The sequence below is a fragment of the Globicephala melas genome, chromosome 5 (assembly GCF_963455315.2).
Source record: "Globicephala melas chromosome 5, mGloMel1.2, whole genome shotgun sequence".
NCBI classification, from domain to species: domain Eukaryota; kingdom Metazoa; phylum Chordata; class Mammalia; order Artiodactyla; family Delphinidae; genus Globicephala; species Globicephala melas.
This window is the reverse complement of record NC_083318.1, coordinates 19286946-19313912: the sequence shown is the minus strand read 5'-3', so window position 1 is coordinate 19313912 and position 26967 is coordinate 19286946. Positions and strand designations below refer to the sequence as shown.

At 35.0% G+C, this 26967-nt stretch overlaps 1 protein-coding gene across 2 annotated transcripts in view; it reads left to right on the top strand.

Moving 5' to 3' along the window:
* BLTP1 (bridge-like lipid transfer protein family member 1) overlaps positions 1 to 26967 on the top strand; it is a 191765-nt gene that overhangs the window by 7862 nt on the left and 156936 nt on the right. For both annotated transcript variants that reach the window (XM_030863930.2, XM_030863932.2), the window contains exons 3-9: positions 2138 to 2216; positions 3387 to 3451; positions 15104 to 15290; positions 18818 to 18899; positions 19276 to 19469; positions 21762 to 21841; positions 23673 to 23823. In XM_030863930.2, coding sequence (XP_030719790.1) covers positions 2138 to 2216; positions 3387 to 3451; positions 15104 to 15290; positions 18818 to 18899; positions 19276 to 19469; positions 21762 to 21841; positions 23673 to 23823 — 838 coding nt within the window. The remainder of the gene's footprint in view (positions 1 to 2137; positions 2217 to 3386; positions 3452 to 15103; positions 15291 to 18817; positions 18900 to 19275; positions 19470 to 21761; positions 21842 to 23672; positions 23824 to 26967) is intronic.

Genomic DNA, 26967 nt, shown 5'->3' with positions numbered 1-26967 from the left:
CGTGTTTTTTACATGTTTTTTTCCCTGTAATTGACTTCTAATCTCATAGCATCGTGGTCAGACAAGATGCTTGATATGATTTCATTTTTCTGAAATTTACTGAGGCTTCATTTGTGACCCAAGATGTGATCTATCCTGGAGAATGTTCCATGCGCACTTGAGAAGAAAGTGTAATCTGCTGTTTTCGGATGGAATGTCCTATAAATATCAGTTAAATCTATCTGGTCTGTTGTGTCATTTAAAGCTTCTGTTTCCTTATTTATTTCCATTTTGGGTGATCTGTCCATTGGTGTAAGTGTGTTAAAGTCCCCCACTATTATTGTGTTACTGTCGATTTCCTCTTTTATAGCTGTTAGCAGTCGCCTTATGTATTGAGGTGCTCCTATGTTGGGTGCGTATATATTTATAATTGTTATATCTTCTTCTTGGATTGATCCCTTGATCATTATGTAGTGTCCTTCCTCGTCTCTTGTAACATTCTTTATTTTAAAGTCTATTTTATCTGATATGAGAATTGTTACTCCAGCTTTCTTTTGATTTCCATTTGCATGGAATATCTTTTTCCATCCCCTCACTTTCAGTCTGAATGTGTCCCTAGGTCTGAAGTGGGTCTCTTGTAGACAGCATATATATGGGTCTTGTTTTTGTATCCATTCAGCAAGCCTGTGTCTTTTGGTTGGAGCATTTAATCCATTAACATTTAAGGTAATTATCAATATGTAGGTTCCTATGACCATTTTCTTAATTGTTTTGGGTTTGTTTTTGTAGGTCCTTTTCTTCTCTTGTGTTTCCCACTTAGAGAAGTTCCTTTAGCATTTGTTGTAGAGCTGGTTTGATGGTGCTGAATTCTCTTAGCTTTTGCTTGTCTGTAAAACTTTTGATTTCTCCATCGAATCTGAATGAGATCCTTGTCAGGTAAAGTAATCTTGCCTGTAGGGTAGTTGTAGTTTCTTCCCTTTCATCACTTTAAGTATATCATGCCACTCCCTTCTGGCTTGTAGAGTTTCTGCTGAGAAATCAGCTGTTAACCTTATGGGAGTTCCCTTGTATGCTATTTGTCGTTTTTCCTTTCCTGCTTTTAATAATTTTTCTTTGTCTTTAATTTTTGCCAATTTGATTACTATGTGTCTCGACGTGTTTCTCCTTGGGTTTATCCTGTATGGGATTCACTGCGCTTCCTGGACTTCGGTGGCTACATCCTTTCCCATGTTAGGGAAGTTTTTGACTATAATCTCTTCAAATATTTTCTCTGGTCCTTTCTCTCTCTCTTCTCCTTCTGGGACCCCTATAATGTGAATGTTGTTGCGTTTAATGTTGTCCCAGAGGCCTCTTAGGCTGTCTTCATTTCTTTTCATTCCTTTTTCTTTATTCTGTTCCGCAGCAGTGAATGCCACCATTCTGTCTTCCAGGTCACTTATCCATTCTTCTGCCTCAGTTATTCTGCTATTGATTCCTTCTAGTGTAGTTTTCATTTCAGTTATTGTATTGTTCATCTCTGTTTGTTTGTTCTTTAATTCTTCTAGGTCTTTGTTAAACATTTCTTGCATCTTCTCGATCTTTGCCTCCATTCTTTTTCTGAGGTCCTGGATCATCTTCACTATCATTATTCTGAATTCTCTTTCTGGAAGCTTGCCTATCTCCACTTCATTTAGTTGTTTTTCTGGGGTTTTATCTTGTTCCTTCATCTGGTATATAGCCCTCTGCCTTTTCATCTTGTCTGTGTTTCTGTGAATGTGGATTTTGTTCCACAGGCTTCAGGATTGTAGTTCTTCTTGTTTCTCCTGTCTGCCCCCTGCACTGCTTTGGGTTTATTTAATGGCTATGCCTAGTTAAGGGACTTATCCATAGGAAGTAGCTGTTTAAACTAGTGTTCTCAAAAAATAAAATAAAATAAAATAATGTTCTCATATAGTTATTTAGTAGCTCAGTTCATAGTGATGATATGTGTGGCACTTTTTATTATATTTGAGGGAAAAATGTTAGAAGGTTAGTAAGGCTTTAAGGATATCAGAAAGGGAGTAGGGAGAGAATATTTAATTATTGAGTAAATTGAATGCTAGGAGCATTTAAAGCTTTAAGGGCTCTACTGTCTTTCAAAACAATTACATTAATTGCTGTTGTTTTTTTCCTACAACAGGCTCCTTTTCTTTCTCTGTTCTTTCTGGAAAAGTCATGGTTCGTGAAATCTATTACATTACAGAAGACATGTCTATTAGGTAAGAATAAATAAATAAATAAATGTGGGCCCATCTTAAACAAATTTGAAATATTTCAAAATTTTTTTTGATTATGATACTGTATTGAATATGACTTGCTTTTTATATGAGAAATGTTGGCCTTTTCAAATAAAATTATAAATCAAAAATCATTTTCTTCAGTGACTCATACTTGGTGAATTGATTTTTTTAAATGTTTCTATCAGTGGACTAATTTAGCTAAGGTTTAAGCTGGCAAAATATTATTGAATAGCAGCTTATGGAAATGAATAATCTTATATCATCTGTAGTTTTAAATATTGAGCCATTAGATTACCTGACCATTTTTGTTGTAGAATTCATTGTGGTCATTTGTTATGTAAGCAAGGATCAGAGACGTTGATAACTCTCATCCATTAGTTCCTTAGTATAGATAGTAAGTTTTTAGAATTTTTTAGCGCTTACTAGCATTTCTAATTTTACCTTAAGGTGGAAATGAAATCTGAATATAATAAGAAATGATAGTTCATATGTTTGATATATTCCGTCTTCTGTAAGCCTTGAAAGAAAATCTTACTCTTATTTTTGTGATTTGCTTAAAATTTGTTACTTAGATAAAACTTGAAGATATGGAATTAGTTGAGAGGTGCTAGGGTTTGGCAGCCCTCATACCTCACTTATAACAGAGAGGTAACTTCTTTGTGAGTCTAAAATTATTTCCAAGTTAAAAGTAAAAAGGAAAAGTTAGGCTATAATTCCATGCTTCTGGGATATGAAGTGTTGTATCATTGTAGAAATGAAAGAAAATCTTTAAAAGTTTTCCCTTAGTGTGCTAATATCCCCCTTTGAAGATTTGGCTTTTAGTTTATATAATTTTAACTCCTTTTTTAAATTTTAAAAATTTTAAATTTAAATTTATAAAAGAAAAAGTTTTTTCTGTTAACACTTTATTTTCCTGTTAAATGTAATGTGGTATTACAGTTTACCTAAATAGAAGAATCTAAGAGCTTTGCAAATCTTCTTTTCCTTTCTTAACTGGAAGATTATGAAACATCTTGGTATGCTAGTGTCCTGTTGAAAATTTTGTGTGTTTCCTTATTATCAATTGCCTGCATTTTATAATAACTAATTAAGAAATGAGTTAAGGAAATTGTTACCTAAGCTTTCATTTCTGTAATTTATCTTGCTTAGAATTCAAGATGGATTTATAATTTTTCGGTGGTGGAAAATGTATAACCCAAAGCAGAAGCAACATGGTGAGCTTTCATTTTTTCATGTGTTTGAAATCTTCAGTCATATAATCAGAATTTTCATTTGTAGATGTTGGAATGTCTCACATTGTGTAATAGTTAAAAATATTTTTAAAAGCTTTGGAGTTTACAGAACTGATTTTAATACCCCTTGGCTGGAACTCCTTCAACAGCTTTCCTCTTGCATGGTTAAATGTAGTTTCTTTAGCCTATTATTTACTTAGGGTTATTCTCAGTATGACCCTTACCCACATTTCCACCCTTACCTCCTATTACATCTATGGACTTAATCCCATACTGTGGTTAGAGTGGCCTTCCTAGCACTCTTTAATCATTCTACTAAGACACTTCTCTTACTTTTCAGCTTCTTTGACTTTATTTATACTTTTACGTGACATTGTGACTAATTCTCATTTATCTACTATGGTAAGGATGAGCAGAAAAGAGGAATTGCAGACTTTGACTCTCTTCTGGTTCTGCTTTTTATCATCAGAATTTTCTCTCAGAATATTGTCCTCAAATCTTCATTTCACAACTGTAGGTGTTCCTGTCTGTGAATGTACCCTTCCTTCTCTACATTAACCACACCAGTGGCCTCAAGGAGAGTACACCTTGTCTTTACTTTCTAGAATATTGATTCTCAAACATTTTTGATCTCAGGAACCTATTACATTGTTCTAAATTATTGAGGATTCCAAAGAGCTTTTATTCATGTAAGTTATATCTATTTATATTTACTGCATTCAAAATTAAGCCTGATCATTATAGAAACGTTTTTATTTCATTAAAAATACCTATCATAAATCCATTACATATTAAAATAAATAACAAATTTAATGAAGAATAACTTTTCCAAAGCAAAAAAATTAGTGAAAAGAGTGACACTGTTTTATATTTTGCAAATATTTGAAATATCCTAATGGAAGATAATTGAATTCTCACCTCTGCTTTTATATCAGTCTGTTGTACCATATACTTCATGTAGCCTTTAAAAAACTCCACTGTCCACTCATGGGAGAATGAGAAAAAGTCAAACATCTTAGTATAATACTATCAAAATAATTCTGACTTTGTGGTCCTCCGAAAAGGGTTTCAGTATCTCCCCAGAGGTCCCTGGACCATACTTTGATAACTACAGAGATTTTAAGTGGGACCTGGGAGTGTAAGGTCAAAAGAGGATGAAACCCCTCCACCTTTTCTTAGCGATGAAGACCTCTGTTTCTGGCACCCCATTGAGATTCTGCAATGGTGGTTGGTTCTGTATAACTTTGGAATTTTGCAATTAAATGTTGGGTTTTGTGTGTGTGTGTGTGTGTGTGTGTGTGTGTGAGTGTGAGCTCACCTAGGAATCTTACCATCGTATATAACTTGTTTGTATAGGAAAATAGGTTTAAAGTTCCAAAAGTTTTAAAACTTATCAAAACTTTGAGCTATCCTAAATTACTTTTAGATTTTGCTATTGTTTCACCATTGTTTAGTCTTTTTTTAAACTGTCATTTCCTTGCTCCCACGTATCTTTTGCCCCTCCTATATAATACGTAATAATGTACTCTACCTTGAAAAGGTTGGCATTAGTTGGTTACAGTTTGACATCTGAAGAGGTAATGAAATCAGGATGATTAGAAGAAATAATGGCAAATTTCATGTCTGGAAAAAGTTTTCTAAAAATTAGAGTTGTACATTAGATAATTTTGAACAGAGGCTGAGTGACTTCATATGATAAAAGTATTCTGTGGGACTTTGGAATAGGATTTTTACAATCTTTCATCTGTGATTAAGAATGGCTGGCTGTATGTTATTACCAGTCTTCAGTCTGTGATTTTAGAATATCAGTTGTTAAACCAACCTTTTTACCTCTTTTCTTAGCATTTACTAGAAGCATTCTCACAGGAAAAAAAAAGTGTTCTTTAGATATTATGTTAGTGCATTGGGAATCTTTTAAGTTTTGACTTTTTATGAAATCTGAATAAATTCAAAATTTTGAGTCACTTTGCTACACTGTTAACCATGTTAAATGTTGTGGAGAGAATTTTCTTGCTTTTTTTTTTTTAATTTTTAAGTCTTAAAGGTGGCAGTTAAGTAAAGATATCTTACACTTTAGAGATGGTTAAAGCTCATTCCTGAGAGCCAAGTTTTTTTGAGCTCAGTCCCAGCTTCTAACACATTTACTTAACTTTGTGCAGGCCCAGTATTTCTGCCTCTGATTTAGTTTGAAAAGTCCATCTGATTTGTCCCTTAGAGATAGATTACTTTAGGAGAATATTTTTCCTCAGCACATCATGCTTCTTTTAATCTTGTAGTCTGTTAGGTGACTTGCTGTTTTGACTTAATCTTTTTTTTTTTCTCTTTACATGTTTAGTTAACATAAGCTTTGTTGTTAACAAGGTTACAATGGAGCTGAAACAAAAATTCTCTTCATTTATATAGCTTGTTTGTGATAAAAAAAACTATTTGTATATTTATATTAGGAATTTTATTCCCAATTTTTTTTTTTTCTTTTTTTAGTGTTTTAAAATGTTCATGTGAACTGGTAAAGCTGTAGGGGGTGGTGGGGTGAGGAAGCCCATTTGGCCTTAGGGCACCTCCACCCCATGCTTTTTACCCCAGGATTCCAAGGAACACAGTTAGGAAACAACCAATTTTTCTCAAAATCTGTTACCAATTTGGAAACAATTAATGTTCTCAAAACCCCTCATTTGGCAGATGGAAAATCAGAAACTACTGTGATTATAGCTGGTAAAATTGGGACAAAAACCCAGGTCTGCTAACTTCCAGTCTAGTGCTTCTTATATTTATAAGACAACCTTGTCAAATGTGGCCTAAGAAGGTTCCTTAGAAGTTCTTATGGATAAATACTGATCACAGCTTATGGGGAGGAATGAAGACATTTGCAGTATCCAGAGGCAACTGCACGACTTAAACTAAGCCTACTGCGATTGCCCATTTCAGAATTTTCTTTGACACAGGGAATACCATCCTAAATTGTTTATAGTCTTTTTTTTTTTGAAGAAAATAATTCATTTTATCATGAAATGTAACATCTTAAAGTGGATTGCTATTCACCAAAACACATGGATGAGGGTCAAGAGTAACTGACCCAAGTTCTTTAGGAAAGAGGTAACTTTTGATAAAAATCTTTACCTAATTGAACAGATTTTTATTTTGAATTCACTTTACTGATCATTGTGTTAAGTTGGAGTGGGGGATAAAAAAAAGAGGTGCTATCCACATCCACTTGAGGGAATACATGCATACAAACAATTGTAATTAAAGAAAAAATGGAGCAATGAGTGTGTGTTAAGGAAAAATACTGAGAACCATCTTCAAAGTTGGTCCATACCAACTTTTGTATGGACCACTTGGTGTGGTCCCAGCTGGTTCATGGTTTGATGATGTTGAAAGTTCTGCCCATTGGTCAAGAAGCAGAATGGTAGATGGAGGGCTGTTGTGAAAGTTCCATCTCTTAGGCAGCATGCTTGATGATGACAGTGAGTAGGACTGTGTCATGCAGAGGCGGAGTGGGTGGGAGGGTAGCTCAGATGGAATAACTGGTTTGACCAATGGCAATAAGGTTGGAAAATGGATGTTTAGGAATTAACAACTCCATTTGGTGGTAAATATAAGGTAAAGGAATAATAGGGTATAATTTGGAAGCTGTGCTATGGAGGATATTGAACACCTGGCAGCCACTGCCGTGAAAGGTTTTTGGGCAGGGGAGTGATATGAACTTAGCTCATTTCAGAGAATATAGCAAAATGTAATCACTACTTGAGATGCATAACCCAAGACTAATATAATAGCTCAAATATTAGCCCTTCCTTGACTGGCTCTCCCTGTCATTTCTTTGTGTCTTGAATTCTTTTTGTCACTCTTAATGTTAACATAAATCTGTGTCTCTGCTCTCCCTCTGTAATTGTCCATAATGTAGAACAGAAATATTACCATAATTTTTGGATATTTTATGTTTTTCTTAATATTGAATAACATTTAAATTATTTTTTCCAAATTGTTCTTTCTCATTTTTTTTATGCCAGCGGTTTGCAGTAGAAAAAAGATCTCACCCCTCCATTTTACAGTGATGTTAAAAGTTGGTAGACTTTATCAGTTATCACTTTTATAATTCTAATTATTTGCTCATAGTTTTACCTACATTTAAAAATTTTAATGTATGTGCTCATGAATAGCACAGCTTTGGTGAATGGTCAAAGAAGTTTCTCTTCCATATGCTTTTAAAAGATATTCTTTGTTGTAAAGGATGACGTTCTTAACAATGTGCTCACAGTTACACCCTTCAAAGGTAAAGACACAATGCCAAATAACAGTGCAGGAATTAGCAGTTTGGTCTAAGTACATTATTAGTCTAGCATTTATAAGGGACAGAATTTATCAGTAGAATATAGTGTAGAGGAATGAACAGGCTGCAAAGTAAGCTTTTGATAAAAAGTTGGACAATATTATGGAATATAGGTTAAAATAGTGAGCTCTATTCAGTAGCAAGACCTTACATTCTGGATATTACTTCTTGCTGATTAAGGGAAGATCCATGTGCTTTGACAGTTAACCAAGCAGGAAGTAGAGATGATTGATAGTTCTTGGTGGAAAATTTAGAAGCCTAACTGGGGCATGTGCCTGAGAAGATACATGGCCACTAGCCTTCCAAGGAGATAGGCCCCATTGGTGGGTAGGACCAAGATTTTCATTAGGAAGTTTTAGAGCTGCTCTATTATGAGAAAAGAGGTGTGTTAAGTGCTGACACTACTATGCCATAGAGCTTGGTTGGGATAATTTAAGCCAGGAGCAGATTTAAAGTTGTCACTTGTCTAGTTTAACCCTTTAAAAAAGAGAAAACAGAACACATCTAATTCATTTACCATAGAGTTTGTTGTGAAATATGCCCTAGGTCACGAATTAGTGATCTGTTATAGATGGTTGTTGGCTAAAGGCCACTTAATGAGGATATCAGTCAAAAATTTTATTTTTAGGGTATTTAATTTTAAGGGATTCTTTTGGAAAATAAATAGCAGGGCCAGTTGCCTCTTAACATGTGGTGATGTATCATAGTGTTTAAATTCATACTAGTCTGACAAACTAGGCATGCATCCTTCTTACCCAGAGGAATTCTTGGGCTGTTGAGAAGCGAAAGGATGATGGTAAAGTATGTCCCTTTCTGTTATTTTGTTGCTTAGAAGCTTTAGCCTAATATAATCTAGTACTTTTAAATTTGTAGCATCTAGATCTTGTTTGTTAAATACATAAAGGAAATAAAAATCCCTGAACAATTCTTAAAAGGTCAGCAGGCTATTTTGTCTTTGTGCTAAGTATCGATTCTAAGTATTACAAGGCTTTGTCAGCACTTCTGCACTTTAGATTTTTTACTGCAAATAACATGTGTCCCAATTATATAATTAAATAAGTGCCTTTTTCCTGATTTCCCTTTGGAAAGCAAGAAGTCTCAATTAGCTGTTTGCTTAGGAGACTTAAGCTGTTCTACAACATTCATTTACTTTTTTCCTCCATAAATTAACTGCTTGTTAAGAGCCTTTTATGTCTATACTTCTATCTATTGGGTATTTTATTAAAAAATGAGTTTGGGAAGCCCATTATGTGAATGTTAGATGACAAGGAGTATGTGAAAGAGAAGATTTCTACCTTCAAGGGTAGAGCAGTGTTAATGTAGAGAGAAGATTTAAAAGAGCCAGTTGATTATACCTTTCTTAAATTATGTATAAAATAAAGTTTTCCATTTGACTCCCAGTATCATCAGAATGAATGAAACCTAAAAACTGCTTTTAAAATTTCCAGGAGAGATAAATGTCAGTGAGAAATCTAGTGTTACCAGAATTTAACAATTAAATACTACATTTAAGTTTTGACTATTGATCAGTTTTTTTTTTTATAAAATGCAAAGAAATAGCTGGACCCGTTTTGTACATTTCTGTTTTCAGGGATTAATAACTTTTTTGCTTTTGAAATAGTCATTACATTTATTAATATAATTGATAAGTAATTTTATTTTGTGGTTAAGAACCTATTTAGAGACCTGCATTTTAGTCTGCTTCCTAGTTATATAATCTTGGGCTCTGACTGCTAGGGTTGTTGTGAGGATTAAATGAGATTATATGAGTAAAATGCCTAGAACAGTTCCTGGAACACAGCAACTGTTCGATAGAGGTGAGCTGCTTTTGTTATTATGATGAACATTATGTCATATTATGAAATGAAAAATTATTTAAAAAGAAGAGAATTCAGTACAAATCAAAAGTGAATACATAATTTATATGACTAGTAAGGATTTGACCTGCAAAGTCAAGGGAACTAACTAGTATTTATGGTATACAGCAATCCTACAGGTAGGTAGAGGTATTCTCATTTTATAGATGAGAAAAATGAGGCTCAGCATGGTTAAGGTACTTGCCTTAGGTCACAGCATTGGTAAATAATGTTACAGGAATCCAATCTTATATCCTTTCTACTGTTTATTTACTGCCTTTTTCTAATTCCTGGAGAATCTAGTGTAGGATTCCCCAAGTTTCTTCTTTCCTCCCCAGAAAAGCTGTATATGTGTGTTGCTGAAATTAGGCCTCTGTACACTGGTGCTGGATTAAATCTCAGAGACAGAGTTTTGGGTGAAGTAGAAAGAAATAGCTTTATTACTTTGCCAGGTAAAGGGGGCCACAACGGGCTAATGTCCTCAAGACTGTGTGTCCCACCCTGGAGCGGGTAGTGAGGAATCTTATAGTGTTCAAGGAGCAAATTGTCATTAGCTTGTGGACATTCTTCTGATTGGTTGGTGGTGAGGTAATGGGGAGTCAGCATCATCAGCCTTCTGGTTCTAATCAGTCTGGGGTCTGCGTGCTTGTGGGCAGCATACAGATAATTTCTTCCACCTGATGGGGGTTTCAGTATCTGCAAAACAGCTCAAAGGACATGGCTCAGAATATTATCCATAGTCCTTGAGGAAGAACTAAAGGTCCTTGACTTTGTTTAATGGCTAAAGTATTATTTTGTCTTGCTTGACTATTTCCCTTTCTTTCTGCATTTTCCACTTCTTTGATTAAATTAATTCTTTGACTAAAGTTTTTCTAGAGACAAAAGGCAGGCAGAGGACATGGGTGGCTCTCTATTCTGAGAAGTTCTCACAGGGTCCTTCTTAGTTACGTGTGTGTGTGGGTATGCATGCATGTACTCACATGTCTATATATGAGAGATACATGCCTTTGACACCTATCCGTCTTTTGGTAGAGTGCTCATCTATCTGTTAGGGCAGGTGTTTATTTATGAGGATGTGCCCTGTTGACCTGGGAAGGTATCCCTGTCTATGTGTGGGGTACCTCTGCACGTGGGCTCTGTATGTACATACGTATCTCTGTGAGGGTGATGCTATGAGTACTGAATATGCTAGTACAGTAGTACTTGTATTCATGCATCTGCATGGATGGCTCTGTGAGAGTATATGTATGTATGTGTTTGTCTTTGTGAGTGGTTCTGTGTTTGAGTGCTTAAATGAGTGCATGCCCCCCTCTGTATACGTGTGCTCACCTCTGTGTATGTGCTTTTTCCTATGTTTCTGTCTCTATGGGTGTGCTCTTGGGCCACCTTTTTGCATCTGTGTTTGTTAGGATAGGGGTTGACAGATGGAGAGGGAATTGCCATATGGAATTTTCCTGGGGATGGCAGAAAGCTGGGATTATTGACAGAAAAGATCCTGGGCAAAGACTCTGAAGAGAATAAGGCCATGTAAGCTTGGAGATCAACCAGGCTTGGAGATCTGATTTACTGTTTAATCACATAGCTTGCTGGCTGGAATATTAGTAATTCAGGTGAAACAAATAGAAGCAATAGAACAAAGAAGTTGAGTGTGAACTCAGCTAAATTTCTCTATTTAAAAATATGAAACCAAAAGCTGCTTTTAAAATGCTTATAGATTCATTATTTCTTCAGTATTTTTCTAAAGTGATTTTTGGAAGGAAAAGAGTGGTCTGGGCATTTTGTTCAATCTTACTTAAAATTTAAAAGCCCATCTATTATTTCTGTTTAAAGATTTAACATATTTATTGAGCCCCTTCTACATACCAGGTGCTGTTTTAGGCACCAGGGATAGAAGAGTGAACACAACAGGAAAAAATCATCTCTAATGGAGTTTACATTCTAGTTGGGGGAGGTGACAATCAATAATAAATAATGCAAAAAAAACAACAGTTGGGAAAATGGGTAGGGATTGTTGAGAGGATCTTGCAGTGTTTTAGTATTAAGTATTTAGTGTTTATCAGTGTTTTCAAAATACTTTCAGAGATTAATACCTTTATCTTTGTACCTTGTTGTCTTTAGTAAGTTAATGTAGCCATATTCTTTCGTTTCGGTTATATTGAAAGAAGAGAATCAGAAGTGCATGTCCAGCAAGTTGAAGATCAAATTGAGAATAATCCTGTTTCCATTTTTATACAGTCATCATTTGTTTATTCATCACTGCTGATCCAGTTAGGAGCTAGTCCAGACTCTTGATTTTCCCCATGGCTCCTTCTGTAGCTCATCCACTGGCCTTTATAGTATATTCCTAACGATCAAGGCATTTGTATTCAGGGATTATGATCAAGTGTTCCAAAAGTAAATTTGAAAACAAATGCCTTAAGTGAGTTTTGAGGTAAATTTTGATTGAGTTGCTTTATGACCTTGAAGAATTGCATAATGATTAATTCCTACTTGTATAGATCAAAGTGGGAATAGAAAAATAACCTACTTTGCATTTATTATGCTTCCACATGTTGGGTTTCCCAAAAGTCTTAGATCTATTTGTTTGAGGATATTTTTGTTTTACTTAGGAGCATGATTTGTGGTAAGATGCTCTGTTCCTCTTTCATGCAAATGAGCCCTACTATGTACTAAGAATTGTTCTAGGCACCAGAGATACGATAGTGAATAAAACAAGTTTTTTCTCTTAAAGAGCTTGCTTCATTCTGAATCCTTGCTTGGGAAGGATTCAGATAATTAGCGAGTAAATATATGTAGCATCGAGGAGTGAGTGAGGAAAATATGGCATTGAGGAGAGTCAGAGTAGGGTCAGTAGAGAAGAGAGTGCTGTTTTGCAGGGAGGGTGCTGTGTACATAAGGAAGTCGGGAGAGGCTTCAGTGATAGGGGATGGTTAAACAGAAACATGAAGCAAGTTAAGGAAATGAGTTATTGTGACTATCTGGGAGAAGGACATTTCCTGGTTGTTCAGGTTCTGGTTTATAACCAAAATGGAGGCCAGTTTATTGGAGGGAGGACTGGAAGGGGAGAAGAGTGCAGATCCCATAAGAATTTATAAGTCACTTTTAAAGAAACTTGGTATCAATGAGAGAGGAGACCATCAGAAAATTAGGGAACAGGAGAGTGACATGATTTTAGTTAGGGTTTTTTTTTTTTTTTTTCGGTACGCGGGCCTCTCACTGTTGTGGCCTCTCCCGTTGTGGAGTACAGGCTCCAGACGCGCAGGCTCAGCGGCCATGGCTTATGGGCCCAGCCGCTCCGCGGCATGTGGGATCCTCCCAGACCAGGGCACGAACCTGTGTCCCCTACATCGGCAGGCGGACTCTCAACCACTTCGCTACCAGGGAAGCCCTAGTTAGGGTTTTTGAAAGATCTGGCCACTGCGTAAAGCACAGGCATAAGGGAAATAAGGGCAGAAGCAGGGAGAGTAGTTACGAGGCTATTGTGTTAAAACAGGTGCAGGTTGATGGGGACTTGGGCCAGAGTGGTGAGGAGTGGTTTCTGGATATATGTTGAAAGAAAAGCTGACAAGATTTGCTGATAATATCTGGGACAAGAAAGAAAGAGAGCAGTCAAATTTTTTGGCCTGAGCAATTGAAAAGATTGACTTGCTGTTGATAAGGTGGGGAATATTGTGGAGTAGGTTTGGGTGGGAAAATCGAGTGTTTGGTTGGGTATGTCAAGTGCGTGATGCCTGTTAGACATCAAATTGGAGATATTTGAGTAGGCTGCTGGATATTTGACCCTGACATTTTGAGAAGAGGTCATGAATGATTACTGTAGAAAGGTTTAAAACCTAATGAGTGATAAAGTTTGATTTACTTATTTAAAAATGATAATGAGGGCTTCCCTGGTGGCACAGTGGTTGAGAGTCCACCTGCCGATGCAGGGGACGCGGGTGCGTGCCCCGGTCCAGGAAGATCCCACATGCCACGGAGTGGCTGGGCCCGTGAGCCATGGCCGCTGAGCCTGCGTGTCCGGAGCCTGTGCTCCGCAACGGGAGAGGCCACAACAGTGAGAGGCCTGCATACCGCAAAAAAATGGTAATGATATTTATAACTATTAAATCTTAGAATACTTCATATGTATTTTTAAAAAGTGTGTTTCTTATTTTTATTTTAATTTTAAGAATTTGACCTACAGCAAGAAAAAGGGGAACACACTTTATGTAATAGCTTAGGGATCGTCTTAGCTTTTAGCCATTTGATAAGTCTGAAGAAATAGGAGAGAGAACATAGGTCAAGAGCTGTCTAAAAAATATAAGAAAAGTTACAGCTCTTAAACATTAGTTTTTTGAAGGATTGTGTTTATCTCTTTTTCCTCTCTTGTCTCAGGAAGTAATGAGGGAAAAAACCTTGATTGGAGTAAAACTAAAAGCATTACTGTATAAAAATATGAATGTGTTGATTCATTTTCCTCAGCTTATTTTTGAAATATGAGTGGCAGTGTATTTTTCGTTTGTTAATTTAAACTAAAATTTACATTTATTTAGGGTGTTTGACATCTCATATGCTGTTTTGCTAATAATTTGAGAAGAAATTAATATTGGTGAAATTTGGTACCTTACTAAACCACAGCTTAAGCTACTAAAATGAAAGTTGGTAATTCTCTTTACCCATTAAAAAAAATTAAATTATTCTAACTGGTCATATCTAATTTTAATTGCCTTTCAATTGAATTTGTTTGACAGGGATAAAAACAGATAAAGGTTGAAAAAGAAGTCTTAAAAAACACATGTATCATTTATTACAAAATAAAGCACTGATTGTGGTACCTTTCTTCTGACCCTTTTTGGTTGACATGAGATGCACTGTCTTAGATTATTTCCTCAGTAGGAACAAGTGCTGTATCTATATTTGGATTTATTACTATTGTCACTTATATTTAATATAATTGTCTTTTATTTGAGATTACTATTTGAGTCTACAGTTTATAGAATCTTTGTTTTAGCATTGCGTAGTTTTTAAAAACAAACTAGTATTTATGAAAAGTCCTGGTTTCTATGATGCACAAGTTCAAATAATAGTGTGATGTTTAAATGCATCATACTTTGAACAATTTACTATTTTAGTATACACTTATGGCTATATTGGGGTAAAGTTTTACTTTGTTATTGGCATTGTGCTGTTCTTAGCATACAGTCTTTAAGTTTTGTTGTTATACACCCAGAATGTAGAAATTCAGATTGTTTTTAGAGTGCTAAATTGAAATACTGTAGTAAATCAGCTTTTTTCTTTCTTTTGACCATGTTTTATTGCTTTTAAATATTATTCCCTTTTATCATAGACTTCTGTTTTAAAAGAAATCATTTGAGTTACTTTAGCTGTGGAAAAGATTTGACTTAAAACTTTGACTAAAGTTTTTAAAAAGTTGACTAAAACCTTTTTTTTTTTTGTAATTGATGTCTTTAGATCCAAAGGCAGAAACTAGATTATACATCACAGTCAATGACTTTGAATTTCATGTGTATAATCGTTCGGATCTTTATGGACATCTTCAAGAATTGTTTGGTTTGGAGCCAACAATAATTCTACCCAAGAAAGAAGATGATAAAACACGAGAAAATGGAAGAACAAGAACCCAGTCCAAAATTGAAAGGTTGATTGTCAGACTTGAATTCTATTAATCTCCAACATTTAAACATCTGCTTTTATTAGAGTATTATTAACACTGTTTACCTAAACACAGCCTAATCTTTCTTTGTAGATTAACTAAAACTTTTATTCTCACAAATAAGTATATAATTCTTCAAAAATTTCAAATAATACAGAATTATGTAATGTGAAAAAGCAGTCCCGGTCTATTCTTCTCACCAGTTCTACTTCCTTCTTTGTTGATAACTACTATCAATTTGTTTTTTATTCTTTGAATGCACATACATAAGTCTATACATACATATACATGGCTAAGGTGCATATACAATTATATTATTTTATCTGTTTCTGGGCTCTCCGTTCTGGTTCATTGACCTATTTGTTTTCTTTTTTTTTTTTTTTTTTTTCTGTTTTTTTTGTGGTACGCGGGCCTCTCACTGTTGTGGCCTCTCCTGTTATGGAGCACAGGCTCCGGACGCGCAGGCTCAGTGGCCATGGCTCACGGGCCCAACCACTCCGCGGCATGTGGGATCTTCCCGGACTGGGGCACGAACCTGTGTCCCTTGCATCAGCAGGCGGACTCTCAACCACTGTGCCACCAGGGAAGCCTGACCTATTTGTTTTCTTTCACCAGTACCACAGTGTGTTGATTACTGTAGCTTTACATTTAAGTCTTGAAATCAGGTAGTGTCAGTCCTCCAACTTTGCTTTTCTCCTCCAGTGTTGTCTTGGCTATTGTGGGTCTTTTGCCTCTCCATATAAACTTTAGAATCAGTTTGCCAATATCCAGGGGTTTCGGTAGGGATTGCATTGAATCTATAAATCAAGTTGGGAAGAATTGACATCTTGACAGTATTGAGTCTTCCTGTTAATGAACATGGAATGTTTCTTTAGTTATTTAGTTCTCTTTGATATCTTTCATCAGAGTTTTATAGTTTTCCTCATGTAGATCTTGTAGAAAATTTGTTAAATTTATACCTATTTCATTTTCTGTGGTGCTAATGTACGATATTATGTTTTTAATTTCAAATTCCACTTGTTCATTGGTGGTATATAGGAAAGTGATTGACTCTTGTATATTACTAACCTTGTATCCTGCGACCTTGCTGTAGTCATTAGTTCTAAGAGTATTCTTGATCAGTTCTTTCTGATTTTCAACATAGATGATTGTGTTAGCTGCAAACAAAGAAAGTCTTATTTCTTCCTTCCCAATCTGTATACATTTTATTTCCTTTTTTTGTCTTATTGCAATAGCTAGAACTTCTAGTATGAATTTGGAAAAGAATGGTGAGAGGGGACACCTTGCTTCATACCTGATCTTAGTGGGAAAGCTTCTCGTTTCTCACTGTTAAGTATCATGTTAACTGTAGGTTTTTGTTGGTTGATATTCTTTATCAAGTTGAGGAAGTTCCCCTCTATTCCTAATTAGTAAAACTAGAGGTTTTAATCATGAATGGGTATTGGATTTTGTCAGATGCTTTTTCTGTATCTGTTGGTATGATCCTTTGATTTTTCACTTTTAGCCTGTTAATTGATTTTTGAATGTTGAACCAGCCTTGTATACATAATAGTTTTATTTATTTATTTATTATGTTACGCGGGCATCTCACTGTTGTGCCCTCTCCCGACGTGGAGCATAGGCTCCGGACGTGCAGGCTCAGTGGCCATGGCTCACGGGCCTAGCCGCTCTGCGGCACGTGGGATCTTCCCGGACCGGGGCATGAACCCGTGTCCCCTGCATTGGCAGGTGGACTCTCAACCACTGCGCCACCAGGGAAGCCCTAGTTTTATTTTTTTTAAAGTAGATGATGAGGATGTTTATTCTCAATTAAATATTTAGTGCATATTATGTCCCAGGCACTGAGCTTGAGGTACTGGAGATACTGAGAATATGACAACTGTTCTATCTTGAGGGAATTTACAGCCTACTGTGGGAGTTAGAACACTTAGCAGGCAATTTTAGTGCAAGAAATATAACAGGGACAAGAATAGAATTCTCTGGGCACACATAGAAGGATCCGGGAAGATAGGAACCTTAAAGGTGAATGAATTAAGCAGAGAAGGATTTGAAAGTTCTACCATGGAGAAGAAACATCATATGCAACAGAGAAGTTGTTATTGAGACTGGAGTGGATTACTTGAGGTGGGGATAAATTAGACTAAAATGTTTAGCAGGATCTGGGTTAGAAATATGGCCTTACCCCAGGTCAGCAGTGTTGTGTTGTGATTGGAGGGAGATAAGACTGGAGGCAGGGAGACCAGATAGAAGGACGTAGTACAGTTCAGGGAAGAGATGATCATCAACTGGGTTGTTAGCAAGGGGAAGGAAGAGAAGGAGATGGATTCCAGATACATTTAAGCAGATGAATACTTAAGAAAGTGATGAATTAGATGTGGAGAACAAATAAGAAGGATGAGTCAACAGTGAATCCAAATTTCTAATTTAAGCAGTAGTCATGCTTAGTCAGGGAACATTAGAGAAAGGTTAGGGGGTGGTAGTGAGGTTAGTTTTGAATTTAGTTTTAAGCACTGAAGGCCATCTTACAAATATGGCTCCAGAAGTGTGATTTAGGAGTTACTGGGTTATTGAAGAGACATGCCTTGAGTTTTCATATGAAATCTTTAGTGAATTGCTGTGAATTTTTCATTTCTTAAATTTTGTGTACTTTGTGTATGGCCAATTCCTTTTTTCTTACTTTTGGTCTATCCTTTTCATTGTATTGAGAGGAAATTATTTTGCCACAGAGTGGCGGGAGTAGGGAAGGAGAAGGATCAGCTGAACTGTCAGAAGTGCTTAAAACACTTAAAACATCTAAGTAACTTATATCTTGGTAATTTTTGTTTTAATTATAATTTTTGCTGTCTTGTAAAATGATATAATGTAGTGTGATAGGCATAATGACAGATGTAATGACAGCACATCATAATTTATACTTTGTCATTAAAGCTTGTCATTCTGAAAATATACTTTTTTGTTATAGCTTCTTATATAAAAATTGGTGAATGATAGAGTACATTCTAGGAGACATTTTAGGGATATTAGTGTCCCTTAGATGGTCATTGTTTTGTTTACTGAGCAGTCATTAGATATATTTGGAAAGATATAACTGGTATTAATAATGTGTATTGTGGGACTTCCCTGGTGGCGCAGTGGTTAAGAATCTGCCTGCCAGTGCAAGGGACACGGGTTCAATCCCTGGTCCGTGAAGATCCCACATGCCGCAGAGCAGCTAAGCCTCTGCGCCACAACTACTTAGCCTGCGCTCTAGAGCCGGCGAGCCACAACTACTGAAGCCCGCGTGCCTAGAGCCTGTGCTCCACAACAAGAGAAGCCACTGCAGTGAGAAGCCCACACACCACAACAAAGAGTAGCCCCTGCTCACCACAACTAGAGAAAGCCTGCGTGCTGCAACGAAGACCCAACACAGCCAAAACATAATAATAATAATAATAATGTGTACTGTGAGGAAGTCAACAGTATTCTCAGGTACTTAATTTTTCTCATATGTCAATTTTTGTTTTTTTTCTCAGAGTTAAAGTAAAAACAGAATCTCAAGACCCCACATCTTCATGGAGATCACTTATTCCAGTCATAAAGGTCAATGTGAGCACGGTAAGTAAATTCCACTACAATTAATGTTTCATGGGTTAATAACAGAACCTTTTATTTTTGCAAATATAATTTTCACTGAAGAAAGTAATTTTGTAGAGGTCTTTGGGTTCCATTCTTAATAAAGTGAAAGAATTATTTCAACACCAATACCATTTTAGCACAAATGTATAGACCTTTAAGGCTATTTATTTATTCACAAGTGCTCAAATTTCTTTAAACACTAGTCTAAATTGATCAGTGGAGCAATTTAAACAGTGTATAGTGCTAAAGTGGAATCATTTAGTAGTTGCTTGAAAATGCTTGTTATTAGGTCAGCTGAGAAAAAAAAATACAGCCTAAATAGTATGGCATAATATCTCTTATCTGTTTTTTTTAGGGACGCTTGGCCTTTGGAAATCATTACCAACCTCAAACTCTGTGCATCAACTTTGATGATGCTTTCTTAACCTATACTACAAAACCACCTTCCAGTCATCTTGATCAGTTCATGCATATTGTGAAGGGAAAGCTTGAAAATGTTCGAGTCATGCTTGTTCCTAGTCCAAGATATGTTGGTCTTCAAAATGATGAGTAAGAAAGTCATAAAAATAACAAATAACTTCTTTATACCTATTGTAGCTTATCATTTAGAATCTTTAGTATCCTTTTAATTTCTTTGCTATAAGTTGGGCAATAATTACATATATTTCTCTATTAAATCAACTGAGAGTATTCTTGCTTTATAAGATAAATGAATGGAGTTTATCCACTGGTAAACTCCTATTTTAAATATTTTTCTATTTTTCTTGTTCTTTAATTGTAATAGCTAATATTTATTGCCATTTAATATATGTCAGGCACTGTTTATAAGCTTATAATTTTTCTGTCCTTTTCTCAGTGTATTTGGGAAATTTATTTGGGGCAATTGAGCCCCGATGTTTGTATGTTAGAAAATACACATTACAGGTAGGTTTTTATTTTCAGAAGGGATGGATAAATAGTAAATTCAACAAATTCATTATAGTAGAGTATCATTGGAGTTAATGAAAAGTTGAAAGTTGAATCAGAATTACTCTTGGAAAACTGATGAAGTTAAGACAGTTTTGGAATTCAGTTGACATTTAAGTCCCAGTCAGTTTTCCACTTAGCTTTCCAGATTTGCTTTCTTTCAGTGAAGTAGCTCCTTGCTTTTAGGAGACACATTGTAATAATGACGCACACTAGAGTCACCCTCTTTGTGGTGGGATGCTTCCATTCCAGAGGACCGAGGTCCCCAGGTAACAGACACATGACTCGCATCTGACTCCCAGGCCACATGCTCATGAGTGGGGTGAGGGCTCTTGTAATCTTTGTTATTCTCAATCACTATCCTTTTCTGTGAAGGAGTCTATCGTTAAATTTGTGTAATTTAGTATTCATGTGATAAAAGTAAAAGTATTCATGTGATGAGTTTCCACTCTCTCAGCTTTTGTCTTTGTGTGTAGGCAATATAAAGTTTGAGGTTATGAGAAACATGATTGTTTCTTTTTAGTTCCAACTTTTGGCTAATTTGCTATTAGATTTTCTAGGGATTGGCTAGAATGACAGTCATTTTCCCAGCTTGAGTACCGGGGAGGCTCTGGGTCTACCTGGTTTCACACTCTTCAGGATCACTGAATTGCTAAGCATCTTGGAGTATAAGCTACGCACACAATTCTATATTTATGGGTGCAAGTTGTAATACTGAAAAAAATAAATCTGGGTTTTTGTGAAAATTACTACAGAGTAAAATGAAAAAGTGTCCTGCTATTTGTATAAAAAGATTTAAAATTGTATTTTTCACTCTTCAGTAGTAAACATGGAGATTAAATAATGAGATTAAACCCTAGCCTTTGTGATTTAATACATATTTAGAAGAAGATTGTTGAATTTGTATGTGTTATATTATCTGATGATTGAGAGGTTAATTTTGATATGGAAGGAAGATATTGTGGTGTATGATAAAGACAAAAATTGTTAAATCAAAGCAAGTAGAGGGAAGTTACTTGATGGTACAGAAACATTCATTCCAGAATTTGAGTTCAAGATGTTTGCTTTAAGTTTATTTTAAGTTGATCAACTAAATATTCTTGGAAATAGGTAACATAAAGTTGTTAAAAATGACAACATTTTTTTAATTTAATGTTTCTGAAAGGTTATACTTTATTTTACAATATATAAGATGATATTTTTAATCAGTTTATAGTGTTTTTAATATAAAATGGTTGAATTTGAAGTTTAATTTTAAATTTATTGTTGCAAATGCAGAATATGATTATTATATTCCAATGAACATTGTTCTTCCATTGTATTTAATTAAACTTTGTTTTATTTATTTTTTTTGTTTTTATTTTTTTGTGGTACACGGGCCTCTCACTGTTGTGGCCTCTCCCGTTGCGGAGCACAGGCTCCGGACGCGCAGGCTCAGCGGCCATGGCTCACGGGCCCAGCCGCTCTGCGGCATGTGGGATCTTCCCGGACCGGGGCACAAACCCGTGTCCCCTGTATCGGCAGGTGGACTCTCAACCACTGCGCCACCAGGGAAGCCCTAAACTTTGTTTTAAATGGATTTCTCTCATTCAAAACTTAAAATGAGAAATGCAAAACAGATTTTTTTGTCTTTCTTTAACTGATTTTACTGGTCAAAATTTTTTCAGTGCCAATTTTTTATATAGTCTAATATAGAAAACAATTATGGAACAATTTATTGTGTATGTGAAAGATGTTTTCCCTTTTCAAGTTTCTACACTTGATTGCTTTTTAGTTTTCTTTTTTGTTTTCACCCATTACCATCGTTAATTAGCATACTGAACATTTTATATTCTGGAGATGTACTTAGTTTGCCTTCCACCTTCCTTTGTATAGACCACCAAGATTAATGGGAGAAGGTTTTGTGGTGATGCAGTCGAATGATGTTGACATCTACTATTACATGGATGAGCCAGGTATTATTTTTTGAAAATATGTTTCATAGCTACAATTCTGTTTCTTCTATGAAATGCTGATATCTAATAATATTTTAAGTATCCTTGCTTAGGATATAAATAAGCATTAATAATGGTAGATGTGGATGTGAGAATGCCTACCTAAAAAATATCTGTGTCATTTGTCAAAAGTTGAATATTCTTTAGTATTTCAGATCAAAAGAGAAAAATATAGTAATCTTTCCTTCAAATTCCGTTTTTGCAAGTATACTTCAAAAATTGTGAATACAAATGACCGTGAGTGAAAACCATTAGAGAATGTGATGACAGTTAAGGTAGTTCATGCTGGCTTAGGGGAAAAAAAATCAGAGTAAGTTGGATTTGAGGCTTAAAGTTTAAGGATTGAAGTCCAGCTAGTTACAGTGCTTCACAGGTGGCCTCAGTTTTATAAATAAGCTAAATATTGGATTTTTAGTCATTTTTTCCTAATTCTTGTTTTTCATACCTTTCAGGAGGTTTATGAGGTCAAAGTATGTTCAAAATTAGGATGTTATTTGCCTTTTTTTTTTACCATGTTGTATTGATGGTGTAAAAGTTACAAGGGGCAAAACTTCTGGTGCTTTAGCATGAATCAAGGCAGTGATTCCAAACTATACTAGTGATCCCTGTCTTTTTCACTGCCACGCAGTCACAATAAAACAAATGCCAGTGTACTTTACAGTGTCTTTGATTAAGCAGTAAAAATTACTTTTATCAAATCTTGACCCTTCAGTAAACTTTTTAATATTCATTTAATAAAATGATAAGAACACATAATACACTTCTGCCTCATACCAAAGTACACTGTTGTTTCGAGGAAAAGCACTCTGTGATTGAGTTCCAAGCTGAACTGTTTGCTCTTTTCATGGAATACCAGTTGTGCTTGAAAGAGCAACTAGGGACAAACTATGGTTTTGAGCTTTCATGTGAAAGTTAGAATTTTGGAAAATTTGGGTCTGCCACTGTGAGTTTGATGACTTTTCTGATGAGACTACCAGTGTTATTAACAATATGACTTCTTAAATGTTTAATAATGAAATTTGTCTATTTGGGAAAAATATGCATGTCTCAGTGAACCAATATTTTCCAAATGAACAATTCATGATGTCCGTAAAAGATTTATTCAGAGTGCAAGAGAGATCAGTAAATTTTAACGTGTCAGAGTATGAGAAGTTCAGCAATATGGTTTCAGATTCCACATTGCAAGTAATCTTTAAGAAATTACCATTTGTTGAATTTTGGTCTAGTGTCAAAGAATATCCAAAATTATCTGAAAAAGCTATTAAAATACTCCTCCCTTTTTTGTCTACCTATTTGTATGAGGCTAGGTTTTCTTCAATAGATTAAGTGCAGAAACAGCTGTGAGAATTCACTTGTTTTCTATTAAGCTGTATATTTAAGAAATTTGCCAAAATAAAAACGATGCCAACACTTCTCAATAAATTAATTTGTTTTAGAAAATATGCTTATTTTGCTTAAAAAATATTTTCATTCAAAATGAAATAAAATTTTATTTGTTTTCATTAAAATGTAGTTACACATCGTATTTTCATTAAATCTTATTAGACATTTTGTTATGTCAACATGTAATGAGTTTATTTTAAAAATAAAATTGAAAAATATTGCTCAATTCAAATTTTGAATACAGTAAATTTTGATAGATAACAATACCAAAAAAATCCCACTTTGGGGTCCTCAATATAGAGTGTAAAGGGTTCCTGAGATCAAAAAATTTTTAGAAATGTTGATCTAAGGAAGCCTTTTAATGGTTATTTTAAGTAACTATCTTCATATTGTATATTCTGCAATATAGGACTTGTTCCAGAAGAAACAGAAGAAACTATTGAAGGAGAAATGAGCAGTGAGGATTGCAAATTACAAGATTTGCCTCCCTGTTGGGGACTGGATATAGTTTGTGGTAAAGGAACAGATTTCAACTATGGGCCATGGGCTGATAGGCAGAGGTACTTGATTAAATTATATTTCTAAGTCAAACGTATTAGGATAATACTATAATTTTTATTAAAGGCTAGCTTAGTATCGATATTTTTATAAGCTATTTTATTATGGCAGGGTAAGATATCACTAAATGTTTTAATCCAAATAATTTGTAGAGAAATTGGCACAAGCAAGTTTGCTCTAAAGGAGGAGCTAATTCATTAGAAAAATGGTGAATGAGCAGAATATTTATTGGTTCCTTGGTTTTTTCTTTTGTATTTAATCACCGAATATGCCAGGGATTGTTGGGACTATGGAAATTCAGAGCTAAAAGACATACATAGTTCAGTTTCGGAAAAAAGAAACAAAAGAGTTTTATTAAGTGCTGTATTAGAGGTATGTAAAAAGTCTTGATGAAGAATTTAGAGAGGTACTGTATTAGTTTGCTGAGGCTGCCACAACAAAGTACCGTGGACTGTGTGGCTTAAACAGCAGAAATTTCTCACCGTTCTGGAGGTTAGAATTCTGAGATCAAGGTGTTGGCAGGATTGGTTCCTTCTGAGGGCCGTGAGGGAAGGCTGTGTTCAAAGCCTCCCTCCTTGGCTTGTAGATGGTCATCTTCTCCCTGTATCTTCACATGGTCTTCTCTCTTGTGTGTTTTGTAGGTCTCTGTGTCCAAATTTCCTTTTCTTGCAAGAATACCAGTCATATTGGATTAGGGCCCACCCTATTGACCTCATTTTAACTTAATTACTTCTCTAAAGACCCTGTCTCTAACTATGGCTAAATTATGAGGTACTGAGGATTAGGACATATGAATTTTAGGGGGACACAATTTAGCCCATAACAGGTTCATAACTCATATTGAAGAGGAGAGAACTGGGGAATGCTTTTTGGTTGAGGTAATATGTGAGTTGAGTTTTGAAACATAAGTAAGAATTAGCCAGGGAAGGAAGGGAAGGATAAGTAATCAAGGCAAGGGAGGAGTTCTGCAAATGCATGATGGCAGTGGAGAATTGTCTTAATAAGTTCTATAGGTTGTTAAAGAGATTTGTAGGTAGTTAAGAAATATGTAGATTTTATACTGGAGGTAATAGGGAGTGCCTGAAAGGTAAAAAAGGGTTTTTTATTTCTTAGTTATTCTACTAATTTTGAAGTAATTTTCTGTTTTTAATATATTATGAACATCTACCTACTTATTGAAGAATTTTAAACAAAGGAGGGGACATGTACTACTATTTATGAGGGAACATCTAAATTTTTATGTACATATACCTTGTTTAAAGCTAGTTTAGTCTTTCATAAACTAGCTTGAATGGAGAAATACAAGCTTAATCAGTCACTGAGGCAGATATTACTGGGCCACTGATGGACTACTAAGAGTGCTGATACTTGATATACTCACTCTTTTTATACTTAATTGTTTTTTTTAAAAATTTTATTTTATTTTATGTTTTTACACAGCAGGTTCTTATTAGTTATCTATTTTATACATATTAGGGCATAGATGTCAATCCCAGTCTCCCAATTCATCCCAGCACCACAAACCACCCCCGCCACTTTCCCCCCTTGGTGCCCATATGTTTGTTCTCTACATCTGTGTCTCTATTTCTGCCTTGCAAACTAAATTGTTTTAAAAAGTGCTTTCTAAGCCCGGGCGCAGCAGCGAAGACCCAATGCAGCCAAAAAGCACAAAAGAAGTGCTTTCTACCTAGCATTGTTAGAAGAATTATATACTTTGTCAGGTACTACATTCTGTTAACCTTGGTATCTCTAGCATATAGAAATACCTGCTCCATTAAGTAGCTACTTAAATAACAGTAGTTTGGTAAATATATAAGTAAGTGTGTTATTTGAATACTTGGAGTATGCCGATACAGTACTTCATTAAGTTCTGGGTTAGATTATTAGACCCGAAGGTAAACATAGCTTAAAATTTCAGGTTAGAAAACAAGTATTTTTCAAATTACTGGATTAAAATTTTCCTTTTATAATAAAATTTTTCATACATTAAACCATGCTATATTTACTGTGGAATAGTTGAAAATGAGGGGTTTTACATTCCCTTAAGTAACAGTTACACTTGCTATATTTGAAAGGAAAAAATTAAAGCAGTGCTTTAACACAGACACAGAATATTTTTGCATTTTAGTATTTGAATAAAGTGTGATTCTTCTTAAACTATATTTAATTGTATTGCATTAAGAGAAGTATTAGGCTATATTTACATGAAAATCCTAGCTAAAATTCTTTTAATATATAGTCATATTCACTCTTTGGGTGATCTTTATATAATACAGAGAAATGATACTGTAGATAACATGAAAGAAAAATTTGCTTTACCAACTCCCTTCAGTAGGTCCTGCCACTGCTAGGAGAGAACAGCAATACATTTTTTAAGCTGGACTTAACAAAACCATTCAGATTTATTAAAAAGAAAGAAGAAAGAAAGAAATTTATCACATGGGTTTAGTTTCCTTGTGTGAGTAATAATAGTATTTATCTCCTCCCTTATATATGCAAATTGTGCATTTCCTCTCTTGTAGCCATTTCCTTTTCACCTTCTCCATACTGAGTTTCTAAACAAATATGAACTGTTATCAGAAATGTCCATTAGGTCATTTTTTTTAGTAGCTACCTATTAGTGTAAGAAATATAGAAAGAAATCTCAACTGTTTTATTATTGGATAGTTCACTCAGCATTGTTTTTGATCTCTGATGTAGCATGACCTTATTTAGCTTATAGATTTTAATGTCAGTTCTATTACCTGTACGTGATTTTCTTTTTTTTTTTAACATCTTTATTGGAGTATAATTGCTTTACAGTGGTGTGTTAATTTCTGTTGTATAACAAAGTGCATCAGCTATATGTATACATATATCCCCATATCCCCTCCCTCTTGTGTCTGAATCTTTAAGACACTCAGCTTTTCTTTTTAAGAGTTTTCATGACAGAGTTGAAATATAAACTTTATAAATTCGTGCTTACTCCTTAATGATAACTATAATAATGCAAATATCCCTGATATTGTCTGGCCTTTTATTGCTTTCATTTATATTTTCACACTTGATCTTCATAACAGTGAGAGACACAAGGGCAGGTGTGGTGATCTGATTATACCTGTGAGAAAATGAAGACACAGAAATTCAGTGATTCGGGCAAGATAGTA